Genomic DNA, 27,535 nt, shown 5'->3' with positions numbered 1-27,535 from the left:
TAGAGTCTTACGCGTCACTGGTCTTGACACTGCAATTGATTTTTTTTAATACTCATGTATGGATCACCATTAAAAACTATTTGTTTAGGTCTAGGAACCGCTCGTGGCCTGCTGCTTTGTGTTTACTTGGTTTCCATGGGGATGTGTAAACGGGAAATAAGCTTACCGTTAACATAGACAAGGTTCAAAGTCATGCTGTTGTCTGTAGTGACTGCATTAACTTACTGAGCACTTAGTGCTGCTTCAGTTTTACATTAATAGTATTAAGCTGACAAACGAAGTGGACGTTTATTGTGAAGTAGCCAAAGGAAATGCAACATTAGTCAGCAGCATTTACCACTATAGTACAAGAATGATTTTATCATCCATCCTAAAATGTCTAGAGAAGAGAGGAGCTACCTGACAGAGGTCAGTGTATGTGCAAAAACACTTTTTTTTTTCTACTTTTGGATCTGGATGGCATCACAGAGAGCAAATCACGTGAGGCACACAGAAACCCCGCCTACCTGCTGATCAAACCTGTTTGTAAGGTGCAGCCAATTGGAAAAACTGGCGGCTAAGACAGCCTGTGGTACATGTGAAGCTCCTCTGGAAAAGTGTAAGAGCTTCCAGGAACTGGCCAATCAGAATAAAATCAACTTTAAGGGAGCAGAAACAATTTGTTTTATAAAAGCTGTGAAAAGGGCAGGTATCTGAAATAAACTCAATCTTTAAAAGGCTGGTGAAGTCTCACTAAAGCTCTGGAGTTAATCTTTTTACAGTGTGTGAGAAAATCACCTTCAAGCGAGCGTGTAAAAGTAAAGCGACTCAGTATAAGAGATTTATTTAATCCAAACATACAAAAACAAACCCGCTGACTGTCCCGCCTCCACCGGACAGAAAGGAAGGAGACCTGCTTTAAGATACCAACTCAAGTCTAAGAAAGCAGCGTGAAGCATACAACACTTTAACCCCCAGATAAAAGAAACCCAAGTCCTCTTCTCTTATCACACTCTGCCTGCCCTTGCGTGTACACATTATTTTGAAATAATTTTTTTTTTTTTGGGGAAAAAGCACAAACCCAGATTTTCTTTTTCACTGCACCAACTTAAAGCCGTATGACTACAACTCATCTTAAAGGTAACATATCAATCTATAGCTGCAAGTATTTATTATTGTATTAATTTACTTTCTTTATTGTGTCTCTCTCGGGTTTTAATACTGGCTGAAGGTGTGATTTGCTGGCACATGACAAAGGATAAGCACCAGATTTAAGGAGCAGAAACCATAAAAATATGCAATAAAACCTTTGGCTGTGGAGATCTTTCCTTTTTAATAACACACATAACAGCTGCACTGCTCAGTTTATCCACTAGGGGGAGGGCTAATGTTGAATCGCCTCTCTCAAATTAAAAAAGTGTCTCATATGAAAGCCTTAAATAATTCCTAAAAGTTTAGGCTTCAGACATGTGAGACATTTGAGTGGTTGCTCATCGCTAATCCAACGATATACCTGCTGTTTACTAACACAGGAAAAATTCGGAATATTTGATTTCAGGTTTTCAGATTTTCCTTGTCTACCTTTGTAGGTGTTGAATGGATTTGTTGGATGAAAAAAATCCTTTCGATGAGGCCACATTGGGCTGGTTGGTGTTTTCTACACCAAATGACTGCATGCTAGGATTAAATGACCACACACATACTGAAATTTGCTTGCAGCGTCTCTCAGATTACACTTTAAGACGGCAGCATAACATCTTTTCACCTGCAGATACTGTGAAGTCTCCATATTTTTTGGAAAAGAATCTCTTTCATTAAATTTTGGCTAGGAAGCCATAAAAAAACAAAATCTATCAGTAGTTAGGCTTAAGTTCCTGCCGTGGAAACCCCCCCCCCCCCAAAAAAAAACCACGGCTTTTCTCATTTAAAGAAGGAGAAGCATTATCCCTCTGAGAACTAAAATCTTATGGACAAAAGTAACAGACCCACATTTTTTCCATTTCACAAAAAACCTCCAGATTTAAGTCTTGTAGTCGACACAAATCGGCATTTTCCTCATTCTAAACTGGAACCTGAAGCCACCGGCGTCAGTTTGTTCCCTGCTGTGTTTGTTTGGGAGCCACAGATCACCACGGTGCTCCTTTAAAAGGCCAACGCCAGTGGCGTCCAGCCCGTCTCATCCTCACTTATCAAACAGTGTCCTGACAAAAGCTTAAACACCCAACAGAAAAAGACCATTTCTATAAAACTGCACTTTCACATTTTGATTTTGTTTCACTGGCAGCTGGAAGTTGGTGCGACTCGGTCCCTGTATGGCTCTGCTTAGTGGGTTCACTGGTACAACCAGTCCCATAATCCCCTGCTGCGAGTCAAAGGCCATACGGAAGCTTTTAATGTTCATCGACCCAATTAACTGACATCAGCATGTTATGATGTTGGGAGGTCAGAGGTCAGATGTGTCGAGGACACCATGCTCCCTCCAAGGCAGCCATGTTGATTCCCCTAAGGTCGTCGAAGTCGTCGCCGTCTCCGTCGCAGTACTCGCCGTCGTCGTCGTGGTCGTCGAAGCGAGGCGTGTAGCTAGCCAACGCCTTCTGCTGCTTGGATCAGATGTCGCCCGGAACAAAACAGAAGAGACAACAGAGAGCGTGAGCAGCAAGTGCTGAAGGTTGGACAGTCTGAAGCTGATCAATGAGATCATTAAAGGAGGCGACGCCTACTTTAACCCTCCAATACAGAAGCAAGACACGGTGTTGGTGGCTGATCTGCACGTCTGTACCAGTTTTTTACCTGTTTGCAGAGAATTTTTGGGTCATTTTTCAGCCATTATGCGTTTAATTTTTGGTGATCTCTGCAGGTACTTTATGGTGTGCTTGGACACCATACTGGTATCACACCATACCAAGATATTTAGAAAGCCTAACAGTGTCACTTACACTGACACAGATGTTACGCTGAAGTCATGTTTCACTAAAAAGCCGCTAGAGGGCATCCCCTCAGCAGTGAACAGTATGCTGAGCTCAGTGAGTTGTGCAAGATAGCGACTGTAAGTAGTAAACAGTGTAATTAGTAAACTCTTTAAATTAATTTTAGGCTTGAGTTCTTTGAAAAAAGGCGAGCCAGCCAACCCCGGTGAAGCTGTGTGACGGAAACACTTCAAACTGGCCCTGAAGTCAGCTCCTGATGTCCGCTGTCTGCAGCAGGGCTGCTCTCAGCAGCTAAAATCAAACAAACTAAAATCTGGACAGTCAGACTCTCTCAGTGTAGCTAATGATTTTCCATCACCAGCAGCTCAGCCTGCAGCTTTTACATTTTTAAACTCAGACTGCAGAGAGTGAGAGATGCAAGATGCAACAAACCTCCAGAGTACAGGGGACTTTATCAGATCTCCGAAGATCAAAATTGTTCTGGAACCTGAAACTGAAGCGATCACAACAGCCAAGTATTGAGGCTTCATTAATGTTTCCAAGATTCAAAGTTATTTAGGAATCTTGTTTCCCCCTCCAGGTAAGGAAACTAGTAATTCTGGTAACTTGATTTATTTATTTGTTCATTTTATTGGATTATCGGTTCTTTATGAATACACCTGACCCACACCTGAAGCCAGCACTGTGGAAATCATGTACATCACTGTATACGTACAGAGCTTCCTACTGATTCTTTTAATATACACAGCTCTGCTCAGGTACGTTACTTCTTATCTCTGTACATGCATGTGTAGAAACCATAATCAAGTCATCCTTCTCCTTGTGTTTGATTCCTGACAGTTTACAGTTGCTGCACCTTTTACCTGAAATAATCTCCAATTAAGCACAAACAAATTGTCACAGTGGAAGATTTAAGAATATCTTAAAGCATTAAACAAACAATTTCTTGACCTTAAAGTTGCTCTTGTCCTTGATATCATCTTGGTGTTCTCCTCATCCTCTTATATTTATGTTTACTGCCCTCAGCTCATTAGAGTAAAGCTGTGCTGCATAAACCTGGAAGTTTGACTTTTCATTTTGTCTTCCTGCAGTACCTTCTCAGCCACTTCCCTTTGCAGTAATCCTGTCTTTGTAGTTCATTTGTCTCCAGTTAACCAGCCATGTGCATCAATGCCAGATGTTGAAAACCAACAAATAATTACGTTTCAGTTTTGACTTCAGTCTAAAATCCCCTGAAAGTGTCTTTTGATTTTCAGAGCGTTGCAGAACCTCTTACCGTTCGGACCACAGGCTCTCTGAAGGGGGGGCAGACCATGTGAAAACGAGGTATGGCCACGTGGAAAACTTCCTCTTTACTGGCTATGAAAGAAACAAATATGAGAACAGCAGCAAAACATCTGGGAGGCGTTTCTGTTACAGGTGGAGGTAGTTACCAAGTCTGTGGAAGGTGTAGTGACCCTCCATGTACTCTGACGAGGTGGAGAAGGTCGTGCAGCTGGCGTACTCGTGTACTTTTCCAGGCGTCATGACCGGGAACTCCCCTGCACAGATACACACACAAACACACACATTCAGCAGCTGGTCTCAGCCAATCACAGTGGAGCAGCCCAGGTGTGATGCGGGCAGCGTACCGACCACGCCGGGACCCTGGACTTCCTCCACGTTGCCATCAGAGGTGGTGATTTTCCAGTAGCGGCTGTCGAGCTGACAGGCAGCTTCAGGCGAGGCGCTGCTGGACATTTCTATTCTGAAAACACATGCCGGGTCATTAAAACGCTGAAAAGAGGCGGTGAGAGACATGGCGAGCAGAGAGGAAGTTACCTGATGCGGTAGGTGAAGAAGAAGTGTGGAGGATGGACGGACGAAAGCTCTGGCAGGAAGGAGGTAGAAACGGAGACGGTGATGTCGCCGGTGGTTGCCACGCAGCTTTTGTCGTGCACATACCTGCAGAGCAAAATCAGCTTTGAGCTTCACAGAGGCTCAAACACACAAAACACTCATTAACGTGTGCGCGACTCGTTGTTACCTGAAGATCTGGTCTCTGATGATTGGATACTCTCCCGTGACGACGTTGTGCACGTAGGTCGTGAACCACTCCAAGAAACATGAGCCTGCACACACAAACACGCACAGTTTCCCACGTTTTCATGCTCAGGGTTTCTGCAGCTTTCACACAAAGTTAAAGAATCACAGAGAACAAACTGACACAAACTTATAATCTGTCTGGGTGATTTATCCAACTGGAGGAGAGAAATAAATCAAGCAGCTGCTGAAACGGTCTCGTGTTTAGGACTTTCGGTTCGGTCTAAAGTAGCTTATACCTCAACTTTATACAAATGAATGAAGAGTGGACGACTTGAGTCAAATGTTCCTGCAAACCTGAATCTATCAAATCACATTTCACAGCTGGATACGTGGACAGTACCTGGGTTTAGCTAAACCACGGCAAAGACGAGTAAGCCCAGTGATAGACCCGCCTCTCACATGATGACAGCTGTGATGTGTTCCAGCACACTGGATGCTGAACTGAATGTAGGGAATTCAAATGTTGTCTTAACTCTGTGAGATTACTCAGATTCACTGCTAGACCTGTTGTTTCTTTCTTTATGGGCTCCACCCTGAGCGTAGGTGACATCACCAAGAAAGCAGTCAGAAACACTCAAATTCACCTGCATCTTTATCTGCTCTTTTTTCCACCTTGAAACTTTCAATGTCTATAATTGCCGTCTGACAGTTTGTTCAGCTCATAGATCTCTTGAACTATCAGCCCGAGAACCTTAAACCACCAAGAAACCTGCAGTGAGTCTGTCAAGTTGGTTGACCTTTTGCCTTCATTTCCTTCTCATTGCATCCATCTTCAGACAGTGAGTGAGGGAGGAGGTCCGTCTGCCTGACTTTTGCGACCGCGCAGTATCATCTGTGGAGAATTTACATTACAACTATGCCACGCCCCAGGCAGCGGACTTCAAAGAAGCATAACAGGAATGACTTCTTGGCCGCCGGATCTCCAGCTGTCCGTGTCCGCAACGGAGTATAATTAAGACCTCAGGCATCGTGTTTCCTTTAATGATGTGAATTTCAGGGCAATTTTGGTTTTCCGTTTGCTGTGTGGCTCCAAGACCCGAAGCAGAGTTTTTGTTAACGAATTTAACTAAAGAAAAATGGGTTATTTAAAAAAACAAAACTGCATCGAACAAACGTCCGCCTACTTTAAGAAGTTTGGACTGCAGTAAAAACAAGAGCAGGGTTAGGGTTCAGGGTTTGTTATTTGCTCTGTTTAAATCCGTTTTAACCCACCTGACATATTGATTGATTATTTTTTATTTATGTGGATATAGAAGATGTATTAATTTGTTAAAAAAAATACTGAGTCAGAGGTCAAACATGACATTTTAAATCTTTACACGACCTTCTATATATTAACATTACACGCTGAGTTGACCATGAAGACTGGATGTAAGAAATATTTGAACATGACCTTTCTCTGCACTTCTACAAAGCAGAATTCAAAATTTTTCACGTAATTGTGATTACAGGTAGAAAGTTTATTTTAACACCTGAGAGAATTGGACCTTTTTGTTTGACGGACTTTTGGACCTGGAAATGTTTAATGACATCAGACTGAACGAGAAGACAAGTTGCAGAAAATCTTGTGACATCCAGCTTTAGAGTTCGACAGCAGGGCAGCAAAAACAAACAGATCAAACAGAGAGACGAGCTGTCGCTGTTAAAACTGAGAGGAGAGTGCACGGTGAGACACTTAACAATGTTCATCTGAACTCCTGTGAAGAACTATGTGATAATACAATTGCACTCAAATACATTACACCCCAGTCAAATACAGTTAACTGACTGAACGTACAGAAATGTTCTACTGGAAAGCTTACAGGATACTTCAACATAGAGGTTTAAAAAGACAAAAAGTAAATGAAATGATTTTTTCTTCCTAAAACCGATTCAGCATTAATCCTAAAAGCCTTTTAACAGTTCCTCTTCAAACTTAAATATCACTTAAATACTCATTGCACAAGTTTTTCACAAACTGTAAATAACAACTTGTCTTAAATTCTCTAAATATTTAGTATTTGTTTTCTCTTTATCGTTATTATTACTGCTATTTTCTGTTATTTTCTTCTTAATTTAACTGCATACTTCTATATGCTCATGTAAAGCTGACGAACACGAGCCAAAGTATTTCGTTATGGGTAAATGTGGCTACACTGTTTATCTGTACATGACAATAAAACTTGAAACAGCAGTGCTCAGAATGATCATAAAGGCTTCCTGTTTCTGTTCTGTTTGTGGTTTAAAATAATATGAGATTAAACTGGAGGCTGTTTTACGGGTTTATACCTAAATTATGTTTCAGTTTGGTCTCGTGCGGCTTAATTGAAAACCCCTCTTAACCCAACGTCATAAACTTCCACATAACCTGACGTGCACCAAGAAATGGGACAACACGTTGCGTTGACGCAGCCCACAATGACTAAAGGTGTAGAAGGTTACAGCGTAGGGTTAAAAAGAGCATTTGTGTACATCATAATTTGATGTACACAAATGTAGATTTCCTGCTGAAGCAAAATTAAGGCATCAGTCTGAATTTTGATTTGAAGACACAGTTGGTTCTAAGCGATGTTTAATTAAGATTTTAATAATTTAAGTATGTGGTGTAGTTTTAATATTGAGCCACTAGATGGCATTGATGTCAGCTTTGATTACCATGTCAAACTTGCAATTCACTAATTCTTGTAAATCTTCCGTTTCACGAACTTTGGAGAACGACACCCTGATCACAGCAATTCTACTGAAGCTGAAAGAATCTGGACTCTTACCTCTAAGTGTTTTTTGATTTTAGGAAAAGTAAGAGCGCTTAGACCAGAAATTATACACATGGTCTGCCTAAAAAGTCACCAGTGACAGGAAAATGAAAACAGGAGTCATCTGCAAGTCGAAGAACTTCCTGACCTAAAACCACAATTCATACTTTAAAATGTTAAATAACATTTTCTGAATATAACATTTCTAACACAGTTGCAGATAAAGACTGGCACTGACCTGTGATGAACATGTCGATGGCTGAAGGATCCTGAGCCGTCTGATCCTGAAACACAGAAAGAAGAAACAGTTCCAAATATGTCCACTGAATGCTACAGAGCATTTACTTTGAAAGAATAAGCAGACAGTAAATGTGCTGACCGGGCAGGGGTAGAAGCTCTCAAACATCTGGCGCCCCTCAGCAGGCTCCAGCGCCATATACTGACTGAGGCCTGTGTGGAAGCAGAAGGTGAGCGGCAGGCAGCGCCTCATCCCCTTCCTCTGCTGGAAGCCGCCGGCCGCCGTCTCCACATCCAGCAGCACCTCCGAGCGGTAGTGGTTGGACAGAGACATGCTGCCCATCAGCCTGAGGACAGAGAGACAGGTGGAGAGGAAGGTGAGACAGGAAGAAGGGGGCGTGGCTACAGTCTGTGTTCTCAGGCTGACACTGACCCTGGGATGACCAGCTTCTGACCATTGTGGATGCGGTAGGAACAGCGGTAGTCGTCTGGGAGCTTGCAGCCGATCTGTGCCTCGATGTCATTCAGCTCCACCTCGGTGGTGCCCTCTGAAGACAGAAACAGGAAACATCACCTTTAAAGGCGATGCTAATGGGGCTGACAGATATAAACAAAAAAGGTTTTCTTGTAGTTTATCTTCAGGAGAGCTCAGACTTTACATGCAATTACTGATTATCAAGTTTTATAGAAAGAAGGTGACGAGATGTGTGAATGACTGAGAAACATGAGCAGAGAGCAACCCAACAACTTTCAAACATCAAGAAACACTTTACAGCAGAACTTTGTTTTACTGAAGCAGAAACAAAAGAACTTGATTCTTTTAGCTCAAGAACAAAGAAAATTTGGCAGAAACATGCAGATTTCTCCTCGTTACACTAAAAATGGCGGAGCAGTGAAGGCAAGCCTGAAGCCATCTGCTTCATCTGTCATAAAATAACGAGTAGGGCTGCCACGATTAGTCGACTAATCACGATTACGTCGACTATTAAAATCGTCGACAACTAATTTAATAGTCGACGTGTTGTTTGAGGCTTTCTAAGATCCCAAAAGACGCAGGAATAAGTAGTAGGATTTAAGAGTGTAATAACGGACTGAAACAGAAGATGGCAGCACTGCATGTACAAGGATGCCAGCTGCCGTTAAAAAAAGAAGAAGCTGTGTCCCAGAATCCATAGCGCCCTGCTCCGTTTCCAACAATAGCGGCAGCTAGTTAGTTTTAATATTACTCTTATTATTCTTTCTGGGTCACAAAATAAACGTTTAACATATTTTCAGGCGAGACTGTAGCTGTGTAAACCTCAAATATCTGCTCAGTTTATCAGGACACCACATATTTTGAAAAGCGCTCCGACGTTTTCAGAGACGTCTGTTACCCACCAGCTCGATAGCTAGCCGGGGGCTAGGCTCACTAGAGCCCGTGAGAACACCGGACTCCCGGCAAATCGTTTTCAAACCCACCGCCGTCTTTCGCTACTCAGGTTAAACATATATAAGTCACTTAGATAACTTAAAAATAATATTGTTTGGCTTTTTTTTTGTGTTTTATTTGTTCCTGAGTAAATCGTTTGGCTGAGATTAAAGTTATAGTTTTTACACAGCTGAATAAACGTCAAGCAGACAGCTGATTATCAGAAGTGTGAGATGCTCGAGAATTTACTCCGGTGTCCTGTTATATTTTAGATAGCAAGGAGTTTATTAAACTTCACCGAAACAATCTGCAAACTTCATTAAAATTTAATAAACTGTGATCATGTCTTTATTTTTAGTTAGCACATACCTTAAACACTTAAAGCTGTAAGCTAATGATAGTTATATAAGAGCAGATGCATGCTGGTGCAATAAGCTGTAAGTTGTACGTCCAATGGATGATGATCTGATTAGTCGACTAATCGCAAAAATAATCGGTGACTAGTCGACTATCAAAATAATCGTTTGTGGCAGCCCTAATAACAAGTGAAGCGAGCCATGAAATTGTTTATTACTCAACTGTCTGTTGACTTTACTTAAGCCTCTGAAAACAGGGGGGCGTGTTTAAAATAGCTGTAATTCATAAACAGCTAATTCTGTACTTTAGTTAAACCCTTTGAAACAAACCTGAAAGTCTGGATTTTAATCACATATTGATTGTTTCGTGTAAAATCCACTGTGGTGACGTGCAGTGAACTTCAGGCTTTGTTGATGCAGTGAGCACAAAGAAAGCCAAACTCGGAAAGAATCTTTTTGTTAATGAAGAACGACATTTTTATTTAATTTTCAAACCTCTGTTTTTAAAAGTCTAGAATTCTGGTGTTGCCTTTCAAACAAAAAGCCTGGCTATTTCCAGTTTGAACCATGTGATATCTGTGCGAGCTGTGGTGCATCCAGCTGTTGAACTGTTGTGTGACACCTTTGAGTGATGCGATCATTCGTGGACACCTCTGCTGCAGGAAGCTCTTGAGCTGCTCCCACGCCCTCTTCAGCACTGCGTAATACTGGATGTACCGGCCCAGATCAGTGTAGTACTGCTTGAAGAGGCAGAACCAGGACACACTGCTCTGCAGTCGGTCGTCACTAAGTGAGCATACATACAGAGAGAGAGAGAAACAGAGAGAGGTGAAAAGTCAGAGTGCGGCGAGGCTGCGGCGAGGTGTAAAACGTGTCGGGGTGAACTCACTCTGTCAGCAGCCAGTGTTTGCAGCACTGAGACTTCCAAAGAGGATTGTGCTTAGAGAGCTCGTTCAGGCGCCTGCTGACAAAGCTGCAGCTGAGGAGGAGGGAGAGGGGGAGGAGTCAAACACAGAGAGAGGAGTTTTATCTCAAACACATCTCGTGGTTTACACGAGAGCAAACAGATATAATGACACATCCTGAAAACTACTCAACTTTATTTAAAATTTATGTTTATTTAAAACAATAATTTTATTTAAACCTGAACAACATATTTAACTTTTTTATCAACTAGAAAAGTTTTACGACATATTTATGTACCTTTGCTGCAGGAAACCAGTGTACCTTAACTGTAATAACCCTTCTGCTATAATAATCAGAACATATTTGTGTGATTTCACTGAAAGAATCGGATGCCTGTGTACTTTTATTACATGGATTTAATGCGCTTTTTAGTACTTTGATAATAAGTTTCAGTAGATTAACATGAAAAGGGTTGAAGCTAACAGACATGCGCAGCAGGGGACGTAAACAAATAGTTAGCAGCAGTTAGCATGCGGCTAACTGTAAACGCGATCATATCTCGTATATGGGGCGTTTTAAAGTCTCTGTGTTGGCTCTGCGCTACGTGACAGCTGCCATTAAAGTTACATTTTCATGAATACTTGCAGTAAAACACTGACAGCACCTTTTGTCACAACTCTTTACTCAGAATTACAAGAACAAAAATTAAAATAAAGGGGCTCGCCTAACGAGCTGCTGTCGTTGTTATTAGCGGTTAGCCTCTAGCCTGCGTTTCCTCCTGCAGCTTGTGTAAGAAATCAATGGCGTGTTTTCTTCTTCCTCTCCTGGCTACACCGTGGAGGTGTGGGATACGTACTGCATCAAGTCCCTGAAGTCCAAGTAGGATAAAATGTGCAGCAGCGGGTCTGTGGGCAGTTGATCCATCCGTAACTCCATGAAAGCGGCTGCCATTGTTAGCAGTAGTGACGCTGTTTCCTCTTCTACAGCGTTTAACGGCTGTTGGTGAACTTTACCTGGTGAACTTCTGTACTTTACCGCCACCAGCTGGTAGTCACTGTGTTTAACGATGTTTAATATTTATATATTTTTTGACTTCTTTGGTGTAAAATTTTGTGGCTTCTCTGTGCACTCTTACCTGTAACCTAAATGTCCGTAACAAGACACGGTCTTGTCTGGTCTTACTGTGGAAATGTTCCACCCAGTGTTGCCAACTCGTCAGTAAGGAAAATCACTATTGGCTGTCCGAAAAATCGCTAGAAGTCGCCAAATTACGTCATCGCCTAATTTGCATAATTGGTCATGCTACTGTAAGTTGTTGGAGAGAGAAATAACATCGTGGAAGAGACATAAAGTGAGTAAAAAACGTCCTAAATGCAGTTAGAATTTATTTAGAACTACAAATTAAATTTATTTTAGCAATTATTGTTTTTTAATGTCACAATTCCAACCCTGCTCCTTTATCCGGGCCTGGACCGGCAAAAGTGACCCGAAACTGGCACTCTGGTGGAGTTACTTTGTGTGTGAGAGTGTGTGTTTATAAGTAGTTTTAAACCTTGTGATCCACAAAACAGCATAACAGTAAAAGAACTGACTGCGTTACAGTCAGTGCGGGAGCAGCGGCTTCGCCCATGCGCGATTCATTTGCCGTTTGGACGCATAGGTGTGAACGTCTTCTGCCCTGATAGCAGCTGGGGGAGGACTATCCTCCACCTGTGAGCGCTTTGGCACGGGCGGTGCCCAAGGCAGCACCGCTGCTTGTTGAGCGTAAGAGCGATACGCGTTTTCACGTCAAAAAGTCGTCATAAATAAGTCTCCAATAATACTGGAAAAAGTCGCCAGATTTGTTGCTAGTCGCTTTTTAGAAAAAAAAAAAGTCGCTAAGGGGGTCTGAAGTCGCTAAGCTGGCAACACTGGTCCCACCCTCTTACCCGTCCTTCCTTCAGAGGAGGAGTCTCTCATTCAAGGGAAGAGCTCACATGTTCCAGTCTTTACCAGTGAGGAGTGCAGAGTCATCGTCTTCTCCTGTGTTTAAATAAACTGTAAGCTTTTATTTTATTTTTTATTTCACACTTTAATTATTTAATGCATGTAGCAATAAGACATAGGCACAATGGTACTTTAACAATGCTAAAGTCTGTAATGTTTGTAAGTTGTTCGACTGGAACTTTTGTCTGTGAAGGTTCTCAGTCATCCAGGTCATCGTAGTCAAAGGAGCTTGCAAAGAAAAGCGTCTGGACTTCTTTAAGTTGCTTGAAGACGTTTCACCTCTCATCTGAGAAGCTTCTTCAGTTCTAAGGTCAAATGGTGGAGAGTCCCAGATATAAACCTAGTGGGAGTGACCCCCCACAGAGAGACAAAAGGACCCCCTGATGATCCTCTAATTGCCTGAGCCAAGGTGTGAAACTGGGTGTGGGTCCCAATCAGCCAGAGTTTCGGGTGAGTTCATTGTGAAACCTGGCCCCACCTTATTGTGCAAATTCCTGAGGTCAGATGGCCCAGGATGTGGGTGGGCGTTAAGGCGTCTGGGGAGGGAACTCAAAACTGGATTATAGATGGCAGAGAGTTGGTGGCATAAACCTCCGCCTCTGTTCAAAGATGGTCGCTCACAGTGGACATAGATGGCTTCTTTCACTCCTCTTTCAAACCATCTGTCCTCTCTGTCCAAAATGTGAACATTGGCATCCTCGAAAGAGTGTCCTTTATCCTTAAGATGCAGATGGACAGCTGAGTCTTGTCCTGTGGAGGTGGCTCTTCTGTGTTGTGCCATGCGCTTGTGAAGTGGCTGTTTGGTCTCTCCAATGTAGAGGTCTGGGCATTCCTCGCTGCACTCGGGTTTGAAAGAGGAGTGAAAGAAGCCATCTATGTCCACTGTGAGCGACCATCTTTGAACAGAGGCGGTGGTTTACAACACCAACTCTCTGCCATCTATAATCCAGTTTTGAGATCCCTTCCCAGACGCCTTAACGCCCACCCACATCCTGGGCCATCTGACCTCAGCAATTTGCACGATAAGGTGGGGCCAGGTTTCACAATGAACTCACCCGAAACTCTGGCTGATTGGGACCCACACCCAGTTTCACACCTTGGCTCAGGCAATTAGAGGATCATCAGGGGGTCCTTTTGTCTCTCTGTGGGGGGTCACTCCCACTAGGTTTATATCTGGGACTCTCCACCATTTGACCTTAGAACTGAAGAAGCTTCTCGGATGAGAGGTGAAACGTCTTCAAGCAACTTAAAGAAGTCCAGACGCTTTTCTTTGCAAGCTCCTTTGACTGGAACTTTTGGATCACTTCTCTTACTGAGACAAGTTTAAAATCAATGTGAGTACATTAAGTTTAAATCTAGGTTATTTCATATTACACTATGCTGATTGTTTACGTGTCAGCGGCTGAGAAAAATAGTTATAAATACTACATATAACAAAGTATTTTCACACTGTGATGCTTTGTGGAAGTTAAACACACCTGGCAAAGGGCCATTTTGGCTTTAGGGCTCTTCAGCACACAGCCTCTCTGTGCTGGTGTCATTAGTTTCGTTTCCTCTATAAGGCTGGAATCAAATGGAAACTAAAAACTTAATTCAGCTTAATGAAATGAAAACAAGATGCATGATGAAAGGTGTGATACAGAGAGGATCCGACCTGACACCACACGCATCAGGAAGGATGAAGTCTGCAAATAAAACATGGTCTTTATTTACCTAGTACACATTAGTAACTGCAACCAACTGCTGGCTGTGCCTGGCTTTAACGATCAGTCTCTCTCACGGCAGCAACTCTGGTATCCTGATATATCCTTTCACATCTTGTTAATGTATTTTTTTCCTTTTAAATGTATTTAAAACATTGTGTTCTACTGACTAAATTGAATTAAATTGTCATGATGTATGTAGATTTGGTTGAACCAAAATAAACGTATTACGTGGAAAACCTGCCATCAATCAAATTGAGTTCATCCAATGACTAATTTTTATGAGTGTAGGAGGCAAAAAGCTGACAGCGTGGCTCATACGGGTGAGTGAGGGTTCCTGCAACATGATTTGGTTTGATTTGCATGTCACTGAGTGAATGAAGCACAGCAGTAGGATTGTGACACACGACCCACAGATGGACACTTCTGCGTGTGTCAGTTCAACAGTGTTTTATTTACAATCAGGACTGTCCCTGCAGTTTCTGGCTCCTGCCCCTCCGTCACTCCTGTTGTCACTCTGCCGCTTCTTCTCACTGCAAGACATAAGAAAAGTCTCTCCTCATCAAGTCATTTCCGCACACCTGTTCCTTCCCACCTCTGCGCCGCCCTGTGAGCTCGCTGCATCACCCCTCCTCTGCAGCAGGCCAAAGACCAAGCCCCCGCCACAGCGATGTTTCATATATTTGGTCACCAGGTTTCACACATCTCAGGAAGGATTTAGTCCCACTCCTTTTTACAGAAACTCTCTAAATCCTTCAGGTTTCTTCCCTGCTGACTGGCATCTTGAAGCTTCAGCTCTTCACAGATTTTCTATTCTGAGGTCCTGGACCTTAATTTACTTCTTCTTTAGCCACATCTGTGTTTCTTTGGGGTTATCCCCTGGGTCATTGTCATGTTGGAAGGCTTTATGGTGCACGGTCTTAATTGGCTCCTTGGTGCAAGGAAGTTGTCCTGTGCTCTAGAAAGAAAAAGACTCAAAAATAAGACTGTGCTTGCAATAAATTTAATAATACAATTGAAGATGTGACAGAAGAGTGCTAAGGTCTGCAGATCTACAAACATGCTGTGCTACAACATGTTTGAAGGCAACTGGGACAGAGCCAGACATCAGAAAGGCATTAATTAGCCCAGTGATATATGGCTCAAGAGTAGACCTATTAAAAACATCCTTGAGGAGACAGGGTAGGAAGCTGTCACCTTAACAGATCAGCACACATGCTGAACTATTTCAATTAAAAAGGAGAGAGACACCTGCTCAAAGTTCACAAAGAAAACTGGGCAAACAGGATGAACAATGTGATCTAAGACAGGATCTGAGGGGAAAGACCTGATAGGACAATTCGTTTTTTTGATTTTTTTTAAATGTGGAAAACTTTTTCATATGTTTGCTGGGTTTTTCTCTGTATGTATTATTGTAGGGTCTACCTTACAATATAAAGCACCTTGAGGCATCTGTTGTTGGGATTTGTGTGATATAAATAAAACTGAATGAATAAGAATACAGTGCGATAGAAGTAGAATCCCAAAGCAGCTTAAATAGCTCTACAATCTGAAAATCTCCTGTGGTGTTCTGTTCTAGAGCAAAGCTGCAGCAGACCGTAGAGGAGTGTGCTGATGGATTCGCCAAACCAAGCAGCTTGCTCAGCAGGTAGGAGCCAGTAGGCTATTTGACAAGATGTAAGTAAGACAAATAAACATGAAACAAAAAAGTCTTCTTAGAATAATAGAGCACTCTGTACTTCGTGTACAGACATTGTTTATGGTTTATTCACCAAAATACATAAACATACATACATGAGAGTTAAAGTTGGCACAGTTAAATAAGGCAACTTTTTTAAAAATAACTACATATTAGTTGAAGCAGCCATAGGGCGCCGAGAAGCACTGTGTAGGGACCGTACCTTGCTCAGGGGTACCTAGGGTACTTATTGAGTGGATTCAAACCCCCAACCTTCCGATCATGGGGCCGCCACTCTACCTACTGAGCTATCCCTGCCCGTGTTTGTTAGCAGTTAAATTCTTTTTCTATAAAACGAGTAACTGTGTATTAAATTTCAGTGAAATCAAATTTATGTTTATTTACCTTTTATTTAATAGGGACAGTTCACTTTAACATAAGTACTTAGGTGCATCATGAATAAATACCCCGTTTTCTGCTGTGCAGGCTGATTTTTTTTATCTGCAGTTACTGGCAAGTTGACTGGAATTTATTGACAGTAATAATTCATAGATAAGAGCCAGAAGTACATGAACAGCAAAAGACCTACCTGTGTAACACATTAAATATTACATTAAATATATTTTAAATGTAAAATAATGTGAAGTTTTTGGGTCTCATCCATATGAAAATTAAATGCAAGGACTCCAGCACAAATCATTATGTGCGTGTGGTGTCATATCATTATTTTCATGCCTTTTTCTAAAGTTACTTGTTAATTTTCTGCTTTCTATAGTTGTGTAAAGCACTTTGAGTGCTTGGGTAAAGTAGAAAAACACTGTATAAGAAGTGTCTATTTACCATTTGCCAAAAAGAAGTGGGATACACTTATAATATAAATCCTTTATTTAGCTATGGACTGTGTGACAAAGTGGGTGAGAAGACCATTTGTCTATATTCTTAGTTAACATTCTTGTTTTGATTTAACCATATTTCACATGTAATCTGCAATAGGCAAACATCTACTATCCCGGGTTTGTTTATGTTTTGTACTTTTACAGATTATATAATATAACATCTTGGTTTAAATCAATTCCTACAAGTTTGTTAAGTTAACATGTTATTTATTTCAACTGTTAATTTGTATTGTTTCGAACTTACCTTACCTACCTGTCTTGCAGAAGCAAAAGGAGGAAATGTAGTTTTACTTCCTGCTTTATACCTTCTGGGTTCATCTGAGGTCACAGGAAGAGACAAAGTGCAGAAGGGGAAGAACTCTTATAATTTAATAAAGTTGATTTTAGAGGGTTTATAAAGAAATAGATTTATTGTTGTGATATGTATTGATTACACCACAGAGTTTGTTGCCAGTAAAGAGGAGTAGTAGAGGTTTGACTATAATCATGTTCATCTTACCTACCTACTGAATGGAATAGTCCAGAGGAGAAATTGTTTGGTTAAGTGGACTATTTAAGCAGACGAACTCAGGTGTTTCGGGGGAAAAAAGGTTCAGGTCAGTGTAGCTGTGTGCAGTTTGACCTTAATTTCTGTTGATTTAAGTTCAGTTATGTTTATTTGAACTGAGTTAATTATAGAGTTGAGTTTCTTATTTGTTTCTTTGTAAATATTGTTGGGCCACAAAATGGTGAATAAATCACTTGCTACACTGGACAGCATCAGTCTCCTGCAATTCTTTGACCGCTTAAGTCGAGTCCTACCACAGACTGACTATATTACTTAAAAACTGGTACTATCAAGGTTAGACTGGCCTGCTGCAAGGTTCACTTTGATAAACTCCTGTAACACTGAACAAGTTTATCTGTTAAAATAATGATACATATAAGCAGACTTCACTACACTGGAGGTTTGCAGAGGCTACTCATAGAGAGTTATGCTGGGCTCACACTGTGCGATTTTTGGCCCATTTTGAGCCGATTTTTGAGTCGTGCGACCGTTTTGGCGATCGGCCGGATTTTGGCCTTCATCGTGCGTCGTGCATCGTGTAGTATACGTGGGGTAACGAGAAGCGATTAACACCTCACGACCAGCACCCGATCATCAATCGCTTGGTCGTGAGGTCACCGCAGTTTCTCACACTGCGCACGCGCAAACACAAATGTCAGCGAAAAAGACGGCGCAGCACGGCAGTGCAGCGTGTGATCGGGACACAAGCGATGGAGGCACAACTTGTAGAACTATGGCAACCTCATCCGAGCCTTTTAGATGTGGCCTCACAAAATTATCACAACCACAACAACCGTGAAAATAGTTGGATCTACATTGCTGCTCAATCACAGCTGCCTGATCAATGTTTTTCATTAGCAATTTAGCAAAGTTGATGGTGGTGGTGTGCGTGTCTATGTGAGTGAAAGACAGAGAGGGAGAGCGAGCGACAGAATTTCTGTTATAACCTTAATTTTATGGACGCACAGTGTGAGCACTCAGGTCGCATCAGAGCATCGGGTTGTATAGTGTGAGACCCTGCATCGTGACCTATGAACTTCTAACCCCTGCGAGTCAACCGTGCAGTTTGAGCAGGAGCTGAATCGCGCGACTGAAAAAATCGCACAGTGTCTGCCCAGCATTAACTGTTAAATCTATGTTGGCTGAGTTGACTGACTGAGTTACTAAACTTGTTATTTCAAAAACAAATCAACTATTTAAACAAACAAAACAAAAACAAATTCTTCATTTCAGTTTATTATATTTCTTTCCACAGAGAAGGAGCTTGCCAGAATGCGAACACAGTTTGTGGAGAGGGTGACAGCAGAAAATCTCACACAGCTACTTGAAGCCCTTGTAATAGACAATGTCTTGAATCAGTTGGAGAAAGAAAGGATACAGGAAATAAACCAAAGTAGAGCAGACAAGGCACGCGACTTCATTGACATCGTGAAGAAAAAGGGAGAAAAAGCCTGCAGGATAATGATCAGTCACCTTCGAACCATTGATCCTACAGTTTCCCGACAGCTAGGTTTGTCCTCTGGGCCATCTGCTCATTTAGGTGAGATCAAATATTTTGTTATTAATATATTATTGCGTTATTTGTTAGAGCACTAACCTTTGTCTGTTGTGTGTGTGTGTGTGTCCATCCATTTATGTTTAACCATTTCCAGTTTAGAAATTTCCCCTGGAGAAGTGATCTGACTCTAATCCATTCTTGAGTTGCCCTCTTTGGCTTTTAGGTCCCGGTTCACTGATAATTTCCCGATGAATGAAAATGATGTTTCCTTATGAGGGATTGTCCTGAAATGCCTTTTATGGTGCTAAAACCTACTCCAGCTGGGGACTTCATTGTAATTCCCTTGGATTTTACTGTTCATATACTATTTTTATATTTCACTGGGAGGAATGGCCTGTCCAATCTGAACTTGAATTGTGTTCTCTTATTGGACTGTTGTGGTTATCAGACTTTATCTATGAGGAACAGAACAGTGTTCACCATCTGGAAGACACCCAGGTCCAGGACAGTTGTAGGCAAGCCCAGAGGCTAAAAGAATAAAACTGTGGATACAAGTAATGGAAACTGGCATCCTCCCTCATGGGCTTTGCTTTAAAAAAAGCCTTTTTTGCTTTTAAATAGCATAGCATAGCATAGCATCTTTATTTATAACGCACTTTACATCCAACTATGTTGACCAAAGTGCTACAAATATAAAACAGAGAGGAAACAGTTTAAATTACATATAAAATATCTTAAAATTAAAAATAATATAATTAATAAGAAACGTATTAAGAGACATCAACAAGTCCTGCTGTGCTAAAAGCCAAGGTAAATAAATATGTTTTAAGACGTGATTTAAAAACAGATAAGGAAGGTGCCTGTCTAACATGTAAAGGCAACTCATTCCACAATTTTGGTGCTGCCACAGCAAACGCCCGATCCCCTCTGAGCTTACGATTAGTCCTGGGCACGCTCAGGAGGAGCTGGTCTGCCGACCTGAGGGACCGGGAAGGTATGTATGGATGAAGAAGCTCAGAGAGGTACACAGGGGCAGCATTGGACAAACATTTAAAAACAAATAAAAGCAGCTTAAAATGGATCCTAAAATGCACGGGCAGCCAATGAAGTGAATGTGCTATAGAATTAAAATTTATATTGACATTAAGTGGAAATCATGTCTCTATCTTAAATTTATGTTGTAGGTACATTACAACTGCAAACCTTTCCGAAACCCCACACTATAACTTAAGCCATAACTTCATATGCGTCTCCCTAAAAATGTACCTACAACTTGTGCTGATGCAGCCTGCAACTACTGTGATTGGTCCATTTATTACTGTTGTTAACCTCTATGTATTTTTGGAGAAGTGGAAACTTTTGCATTTGCACAGTCTATATACACGCTGGAAATAGTACTGGCCACTTGCAAAGTTTACATTGTAGAATCTACAGACGTGTAGATCATGTATATGCATGCACCATCATCAGGGTTCGGCTGGGAAAGCCTTGATGTCTCCACAAAAGAGCTTAAGGTGATGGTGGGATGAGCATTTCCACTTAGACTGCCCCCATGGTTTGGACCTAGATAGGTGGCACAAAATAGATGGATGGACAACAAAAAAAGCTCATCCAAAATTGAATAAAACAACCACAACAGTCCAAAAATCATTCATATTTGTGTGTTTCTATTAGCAGCACTTGACAAGTGTCATCTTAAATTTAAATCTACTCTGAAGAACAAGTTCCAGCGTGTGTTTGAATACACAAAATGTTGTTTCTCTATTCTTTTAGGATTCTCCAGCATGTGTCAGAATAAAATTAAATCTAACCTGAAGAAGAAGTTCCAGTGTGTGTTTGAGGGAATTGCTAAAACCGGAAATCCAACCCTTCTGAATCAGATCTACACAGAGCTCTTCATCACAAAAGGAGGGACTGCAGAGGTCAATCAAGAACATGAGGTCAGACAAATTGAAACAGCATCAAGAAAACCATACAGACCAGAAACAATAAGATTAGAAGACATCTTTAAAGTCCCACCTGGAAAAGAACAACCAGTCAGAAAAGTACTAACTATGGGAGGGGCTGGCTTTGGGAAAACTTTGTTGACACAGAAGTTCACTCTGGATTGGGCTGAAGACAAAACCAACCAGGACATCCAGTTCATATTTCCATTCCCTTTCAGAGAGCTGAATGTGCTGAAGGAGAAAAAGTTCAGCTTGGTGGAACTTATTCATCGCTTCTTTATTGAAACCAAAGAAGCAGGATTCTGCAGGTTCGAAGACTTCCAGGTTGTGTTCATCTTTGATGGTCTGGATGAGTGTCGACTTCCTCTAGACTTCCACAATACAGAAATCCTCACTGACCCCAGGGAGTCCACTTCTGTGGTTCTGCTACTAACAAACCTCATCAAGGGCAACCTGCTTCCCTCTGCTCAGCTCTGGATAACCACACGACCTGCAGCAGCCAATCAGATCCCTTCGGACTGTGTTGACATGGTGACCGAAATCAGAGGGTTCACTGACCCACAGAAGGAGGAATACTTCAAGAAGAGATTCGCTAATGAGAAGCGGTCCAGGAGCATCATCTCTCACATCAAGACATCACAAAGCCTCCACATTATGTGCCACATCCCAGTCTTCTGCTGGATCACTGCTACAGTTCTGGAGCACATGTTGAGAACCACAGAGGTGAGAAAGCTACCCAAGACCCTGACTGAGATGTACATCCACTTCTTGGTGGTTCAGGTCAAAGTGAAAAAGGTCAAGTATGATGGAGGAGCTGAGACAGATCCACACTGGAGTCCAGAGAGCAGGGAGATGATTGAGTCTCTGGGAAAACTGGCTTTTGACCAGCTGCAGAAAGGAAACCTGATCTTCTATGAATCAGACCTGACAGAGTGTGGCATCGATATCAGAGCAGCCTCAGTGTACTCAGGAGTGTTCACACAGATCTTTAGAGAGGAGAGAGGACTGTACCAGGACAAGGTGTTCTGCTTTGTCCATCTAAGTGTTCAGGAGTTTTTGGCTGCTCTTCATGTCCATCTGACCTTTATCCACTCTGGAGTCAATCTGCTGGAAGAACAACAACCTGGGGCAGACTTCTACAATACTGCTGTGAACAAGGCCTTACAGAGTCCAAATGGACACCTGGACTTGTTTCTTCGCTTCCTCCTGGGTCTATCACTGCAGACCAATCAGAGTCGCCTGAAAGGCCTGCTGACACAGACAAGAAGTCCACAGACCAATGAGGAAAGAGCTCAGTACATCAAGAAGAAGCTCAATGAGAATCTGTCTGTAGAGAAAAGCATAAACCTGTTCCACTGTCTGAATGAACTGAATGATCGTTCTCTAGTGAAGGAGATCCAACAGGCCCTGAGTCCAGGAAGTCTCTCTACAGATAAACTGTCTCCTGCTCACTGGTCAGCTCTGGTCTTCATCTTACTTTCATCAGAAGAAGATCTGGATGAGTTTGACCTGAAGAAATACGCTGCTTCAGAGGAGGCTCTTCTGAGACTGATGCCAGTGGTCAAAGCTTCCAATAAAGCTCTGTAAGTTATATATATTTTTAAATGCATTGCCATCTTTATACAGTAAATGAATAAAAATGTACAAAATTTACATTACTATCTTTTCAGACTGAGTGGCTGTAACCTCTCAGAGAGAAGCTGTGGCGCTCTATCCTCAGTTAGCCTGGAGTCCTCTAATTTAATTGAGCTGGACCTGAATAACAACGATCTGAAGGATTCAGGAGTGATGCTAATATCTTCTGGATTGAAGAGTCTGCAGTGTAATCTCCACATTCTCAGGTAAGAATTCAGCAGATTGTTTCAAACAAGAGCTATTTTCTGAAATTATCTGTCTATAAATATTTCTGCTTATCTAAACCTTCTGTCATTCTTAAACAGCAAGACAGGGAAGCTTTACCACCAAGAATTTCTAGTTATCCCGTTCTGGCAGTTTAAAAATTCTGTGAGACGTTGTTACATAAAACTGCATAGTGAAAACAAGGGTTAGGGGTAACTGATATACATTGAGGGGAATTAATTATGTGTTGAATTTGTACATTTGTTCACTTACAAAAAAACTAATAGTTTTTAATTTTATTGTCATTTGATTAAATGAATGCCTACAGAATATCAACCAAAAATCCAGAAAAAAAACAAAACACATTACATAAGAGTTATAAATTGCATGAGATAAGTATTCAATCCAAAAGCAAAACATGACTTAGTATTTGGAGAAACCCTTGTTGGCAAAGCAGTGGAAAGATGTTTCTTGTAGTTTAGTCACTCGGTTTGCACACATCTCAGGAGGGGTTTTGTTCCAGTCCTCTTTAGAAAAACTCTCTAAATCTTAGAAGTTTCTTGGCTGCTACTTGGCAACTCAAAGTTTCAGTTCCCTCCACAGACACCAGACATTACCACAATCAATTTTAAATGAAACAATCATATGCAGTTTAAGAGGAGACTTTCAGCTTTAATTCAGTGGGTTGAACAAAAAGATTGCATAAAAAAGGTGAGGGACTAAATGATTTTTTAACACAATCTTCTCATTTCAGGGGCTCAAAAGTAATTGGACAAATGAAATAATTGAAAATAAAATGTTCATTTCTAATGCTTGGTTGAAACCCATTTGCTGGCAGGAAAATGCCAAAGTCTTGAACTCATGGTGCCCTACTTGGCCATTCAAGAATATTACATTTCTTTGCTTTAATAAACTCCTGGTTTGCTTTGGCTGTATGTTTTGGGTAATTGTCCATCTGTATTATGAAACACCACCCTATCGACTGCATTTTTGACTGCATTTAGCAGGATGTGAGCAGGCAAGTACGACTCTGAACACCTCAGAATTCATTCTACTGCTTCTGTCCTGTGTCACATCATCAATAAACACTAGTGTCCCAGTTCCACTGGCAGCCATGCGCACCCAAGCCATCACACTGCCTCTGCCATGTTTTATGATGTTGTATGATTGGATCATGAGGTGTTCCACACCTCCTCTATACTTTCTTCGTGCCATCATTCTGGTAGAGGTTTATCTTAGTTTCCTCTGTCCAAAGAATGATTTTACAGCACCGTACTGGATTTCTTTTGTGTTTTTTAGCAAAGTCCAATCTAGCCTTTCTATTTTTAAGGGTTATGAGTGGCTTCCACCCTACAGTGAACCCTCTGTATTTACTCTCATGCAGTCTTCTCTTTATGGTAGATATTGATACGCCGACTTCCTGGAGAGTCTTATTCACTTGATTGGCTGTTGTGAAAGGGGTTTCTATTCACCATGGAAATGATCATGCGATCATCCACCACTGCTGTTTTCTGTGCATGTCCAGGTCTTTTTGCAATACTGAGTTCACCAGTGCTTGCTTTCTTTCTTTCTTTCCTTCGTTCGTTCGTTCGTTCGTTCGTTCGTTCGTTGAACCAAACTGTAGATTTCACTAGTCCTGGTATTGTAGCAAAATCTTGGATATGTTTTTTCTGTTTTCACTGTTTAAAGGTGGCTTGTTTCACCTTCATGGAGAGCTCCTTTGGCTGCGTGTTGTCTGTTTACATTAAAATATTCCAGATGAAAGCACCACACCTCAAAACAACTCCAGGCCTTTTATCTCCTTAACTGATAATGACATATTGAAGAAATTGCCCACATCTGCCCATGATATAGCTTTTGAGTCAATTCTCCAATTACTTTTGCTCCATTTAAAAACATGTTGGGACATGTTAAGGATGCTGAAACTCATAAACCCTTCATCCAGTTTGAATGAGGATACCCTGAAATGAAAGCTGAGAGTCTACACATTATGTCCATGTCCATTATATATCTGTAATAGTTTACTTGTGTCATTGTCCAAATATGTATATATGTATATATATATATGTGTATATATATATATGTGTATATATATGTGTGTATATATATATATATATATATATATATATATATATATATATATATATATATATACACACATATATACATATATATACATATATGTACACACACCATAGTCTGGACCTACTTCCTGGGGGTATGACAACAGCATGCAATATAAGATTATTTTTGCCACAATATTGTGAGATTGTGGAGAACTTTTAACAGGAAGGTGCTGCATCTTGGGTAAAGATGATATATCTATATCTGTATATTATTAAATGTGTACACAACACACAACAATGTGAACCACAGTGAAGACTTGGACAATAACATGAGGCAATCACTGTCATGTTGTTTTGTGTGTCTGTAGGCTGTCAGGCTGTCTAATCACAGAGCATGGTTGCACTTCTCTGGCCTCAGCTTTGCGCTCCAACTCCCAACTGAGAGAGCTGGACTTGAGCTATAACCATCCAGGAGAGGCAGGAGAGAAGCAGCTGAAGCAGCTGAGAATGGATATCAGGTATGGAGATGCCTGTTGAAATCACATACAGTGTCTAAAGGAGGAAGAAATACTGTCATGTTGTCAGGCTTTCTAAATCTGCTGTAGGTGTGGATGCGATTGCCTGTGTGAATCCCCGATTGACAAAAGTTTAACTCTACACTGTGTGTTTACCGTACCACCATTTTTCCATGCTGGATCTTTAAAAAAAAGATGAAATATGAAAAAAAAAAAGATTTACAGATTGCAGACCTCTTTGTAAGTTTGTGTGTGTGATTAATATCTCACATGTTGACAAAGTGCTAGCAGCTGAATTTGCATGATGACTAATAAGGGCCTTATTATTTTTAGAACAGGGTCCAAAGTCGTTACTGTTATCATCCTCTCTTTTCTTCAGCCGTTTCACTTTGAACCTCACTGTTCATGCTATGAAATTTCTCCCACAGAAAACCTGATACCAAGAATGAAAGAGTTGAAAGTTTTTAATCAGAGGTCCCAAGTCATCTCTGAGTTCAGTGAGCGAGTTTAGAATTAGGTCGCCGTGTAATATGTATGTTTTAAAAGAGCTTTTTCTGGTATTTCAAATAAACTGACACAAGTGGACAAACATCTCTCTTTTCTAGAACACACTTTTACGTGTGCAAGCAATAATTGCTGCCATGTCAAATAAATATTGGTGCAAACAGCATGACGCAAACATTAGTACACCTGTTTGCACAGTTGATCTAAGTAGTTTTTTCACCCATATTTTGCAGCTTTAGAAAGGAACTTCCAGAAGTTTATATGCAAGGCGGTTAGTGCAAAAATATCAGTTCCCACATGTTACATGCAATCTTGCAAATCCTGACAGTACTTTGCTGAGTTTGGACTGAAGCAACACATTAGTTAATCTGGCCCTTAGGTGGTTATTTTTTTATGCACTCTGGCCATGATGAAAGCATTTATTTCTATTCCTCATTTACTATTACTATTAGAGAATAATAAACTATGTGTATGAGCCTTGTGTGCATGCTGAAAGAGACTGTGCTGGTCTGACCCTCTCCTCCTTTCAGGGTGGAGCCTGCTGGAGAACAATGGTTGACACCAGGGCTGAGGAAGTGTAAGTGTGTTTTTAATGTGATTCATGAAAACAAAGCAGCACACATTCAACCATCTTCAAACTGTCACATCACTCATTCACACCTCTGATGTCAGGAGTCGTCATCAAAGTGTCAATCAATGAACAGATGATGGATCAATAACTGCAGCTGGATTGTGTTTGTTCTCTCCATCAGATTCCTGTCCACTCACAATCGACAAAAACACAGTAAATAAAAACCTCAAACTGACTGACAACAACAGGAAGGTGACACATGTGAAGAAGATTCAGTCATATCCTGATCATCCAGACAGATTTGATGACTGTCCTCAGCTGCTCTGCACAAATCCTCTGACTGGTCGCTGTTACTGGGAGGTCGAGTGGAGAGGAGACATTGAAATATCAGTGAGTTACAGAGGAATCAGAAGGAAAGGACACATAACAGACTGTGGGTTTGGATCAAATGATCAATCTTGGAGTCTGAGGTGCTCTGACAGTGGTTACTCTGTGTGGCACAGTAAGCAAAAAACATGCCGCATCTCCTCCTCCTCTGTTTCTAACAGAGTAGCAGTGTATGTGGACTGTCTTGCTGGCACTGTGTCCTTCTACAGAATCTCAGACAATCTCATCCACCTCCACACCCTCAAAATTACAATTACTGAACCTCTTTATCCTGGATTTAGGCTACGGTCCAATACTGTATCCTCTGTTTCTCCCCCTGTTAGGCAAACTTTTGTTAGACTGTTAAAGATATAAGAATGCTTCTTCCAGTTATTTTTCTCCCTGCAACAGCATTGCTATGTAAAGCAGTGGTGCAGCACCAAATTCAAGAAAATAGATGAATTAAAGTGTTAAAAGCTTAAAACTTGTCCTGATGTTTGTAAGAAATTAGTTATTTAGGAAATTGCCATTAATCGATTACAATACCAAATGGAGTAAAATAAATACTTTTTTTCTGTAAATAAAGCCAAACACAATATTGGTTAGTTAATAGTGTAAAAACCATATCTATAATTGTGTTTATTTATTTGAAGAAAAACACTGCATTTAAGACAAAGCTTGGGCTTGTGGTGGGTCCATTCAAAATAAAGGCCTGGCTGATTTGAATCATGTGACATCTCAAGTTGTGCTACTTTCAGGTCATTAACTTTTTGATTAGTCAATAATTATC

The 27,535-nt window shown here is 41.1% G+C and overlaps 2 protein-coding genes across 2 annotated transcripts; one reads left to right on the top strand and one right to left on the bottom strand.

The window, feature by feature from the left end:
• Nucleotides 1-386: 386 nt before the first annotated feature.
• Nucleotides 387-11,836, bottom strand: fbxo3 (F-box protein 3). The gene is made up of 13 exons (XM_085348522.1): nt 11,766-11,836; nt 11,487-11,684; nt 10,614-10,703; nt 10,347-10,510; nt 8,394-8,508; nt 8,103-8,307; nt 7,962-8,007; nt 4,933-5,017; nt 4,728-4,850; nt 4,538-4,653; nt 4,340-4,447; nt 4,183-4,265; nt 387-2,579 (listed from the first exon to the last, which is right to left on the bottom strand). Exons 2-13 carry the CDS (start codon nt 11,579-11,581, stop codon nt 2,430-2,432), a joined length of 1,380 nt encoding a protein of 459 aa, XP_085204648.1. The 5' UTR covers nt 11,582-11,684; nt 11,766-11,836; the 3' UTR covers nt 387-2,429.
• Nucleotides 11,837-15,933: 4,097 nt separating this feature from the next.
• LOC146607962 (protein NLRC3-like) lies at nt 15,934-27,120 on the top strand. Its single transcript, XM_085348492.1, has 7 exons — nt 15,934-15,967; nt 18,696-18,980; nt 20,712-22,467; nt 22,555-22,725; nt 25,158-25,307; nt 26,339-26,385; nt 26,561-27,120. The coding sequence occupies exons 1-7, from the start codon at nt 15,934-15,936 to the stop codon at nt 27,118-27,120; spliced, it is 3,003 nt and encodes a 1,000-aa protein (XP_085204618.1).
• The last annotated feature ends 415 nt before the right edge of the window (nt 27,121-27,535 follow it).

Source organism: Diplotaxodon limnothrissa, linkage group LG23 (genome assembly GCF_057381915.1).
Source record: "Diplotaxodon limnothrissa isolate DT_005_m linkage group LG23, D_limnothrissa_male_GT1.1, whole genome shotgun sequence".
In the NCBI taxonomy this organism is placed as follows: domain Eukaryota; kingdom Metazoa; phylum Chordata; class Actinopteri; order Cichliformes; family Cichlidae; genus Diplotaxodon; species Diplotaxodon limnothrissa.
Note: the sequence above shows the minus strand (reverse complement) of the source record. Positions and strands in the feature narration are given on the sequence as shown.

Coding starts and splice junctions, on each gene's coding strand:
- LOC146607962 (XM_085348492.1), top strand. CDS start 15,934: ATGGATTCGCCAAACCAAGCAGCTTGCTCAGCAG. Junction 15,968..18,695: donor CCAAGCAGCTTGCTCAGCAG/GTAGGAGCCAGT, acceptor TTCTTTCCACAG/AGAAGGAGCTTGCCAGAATG. Junction 22,468..22,554: donor AAAGCTTCCAATAAAGCTCT/GTAAGTTATATA, acceptor CTATCTTTTCAG/ACTGAGTGGCTGTAACCTCT.
- fbxo3 (XM_085348522.1), bottom strand. CDS start 11,581: ATGGCAGCCGCTTTCATGGAGTTACGGATGGATCAACTGCCCACAGAC. Junction 8,008..8,102: donor AGAGCTTCTACCCCTGCCCG/GTCAGCACATTT, acceptor TCTGTGTTTCAG/GATCAGACGGCTCAGGATCC. Junction 4,851..4,932: donor ATCAGAGACCAGATCTTCAG/GTAACAACGAGT, acceptor TTTGCTCTGCAG/GTATGTGCACGACAAAAGCT.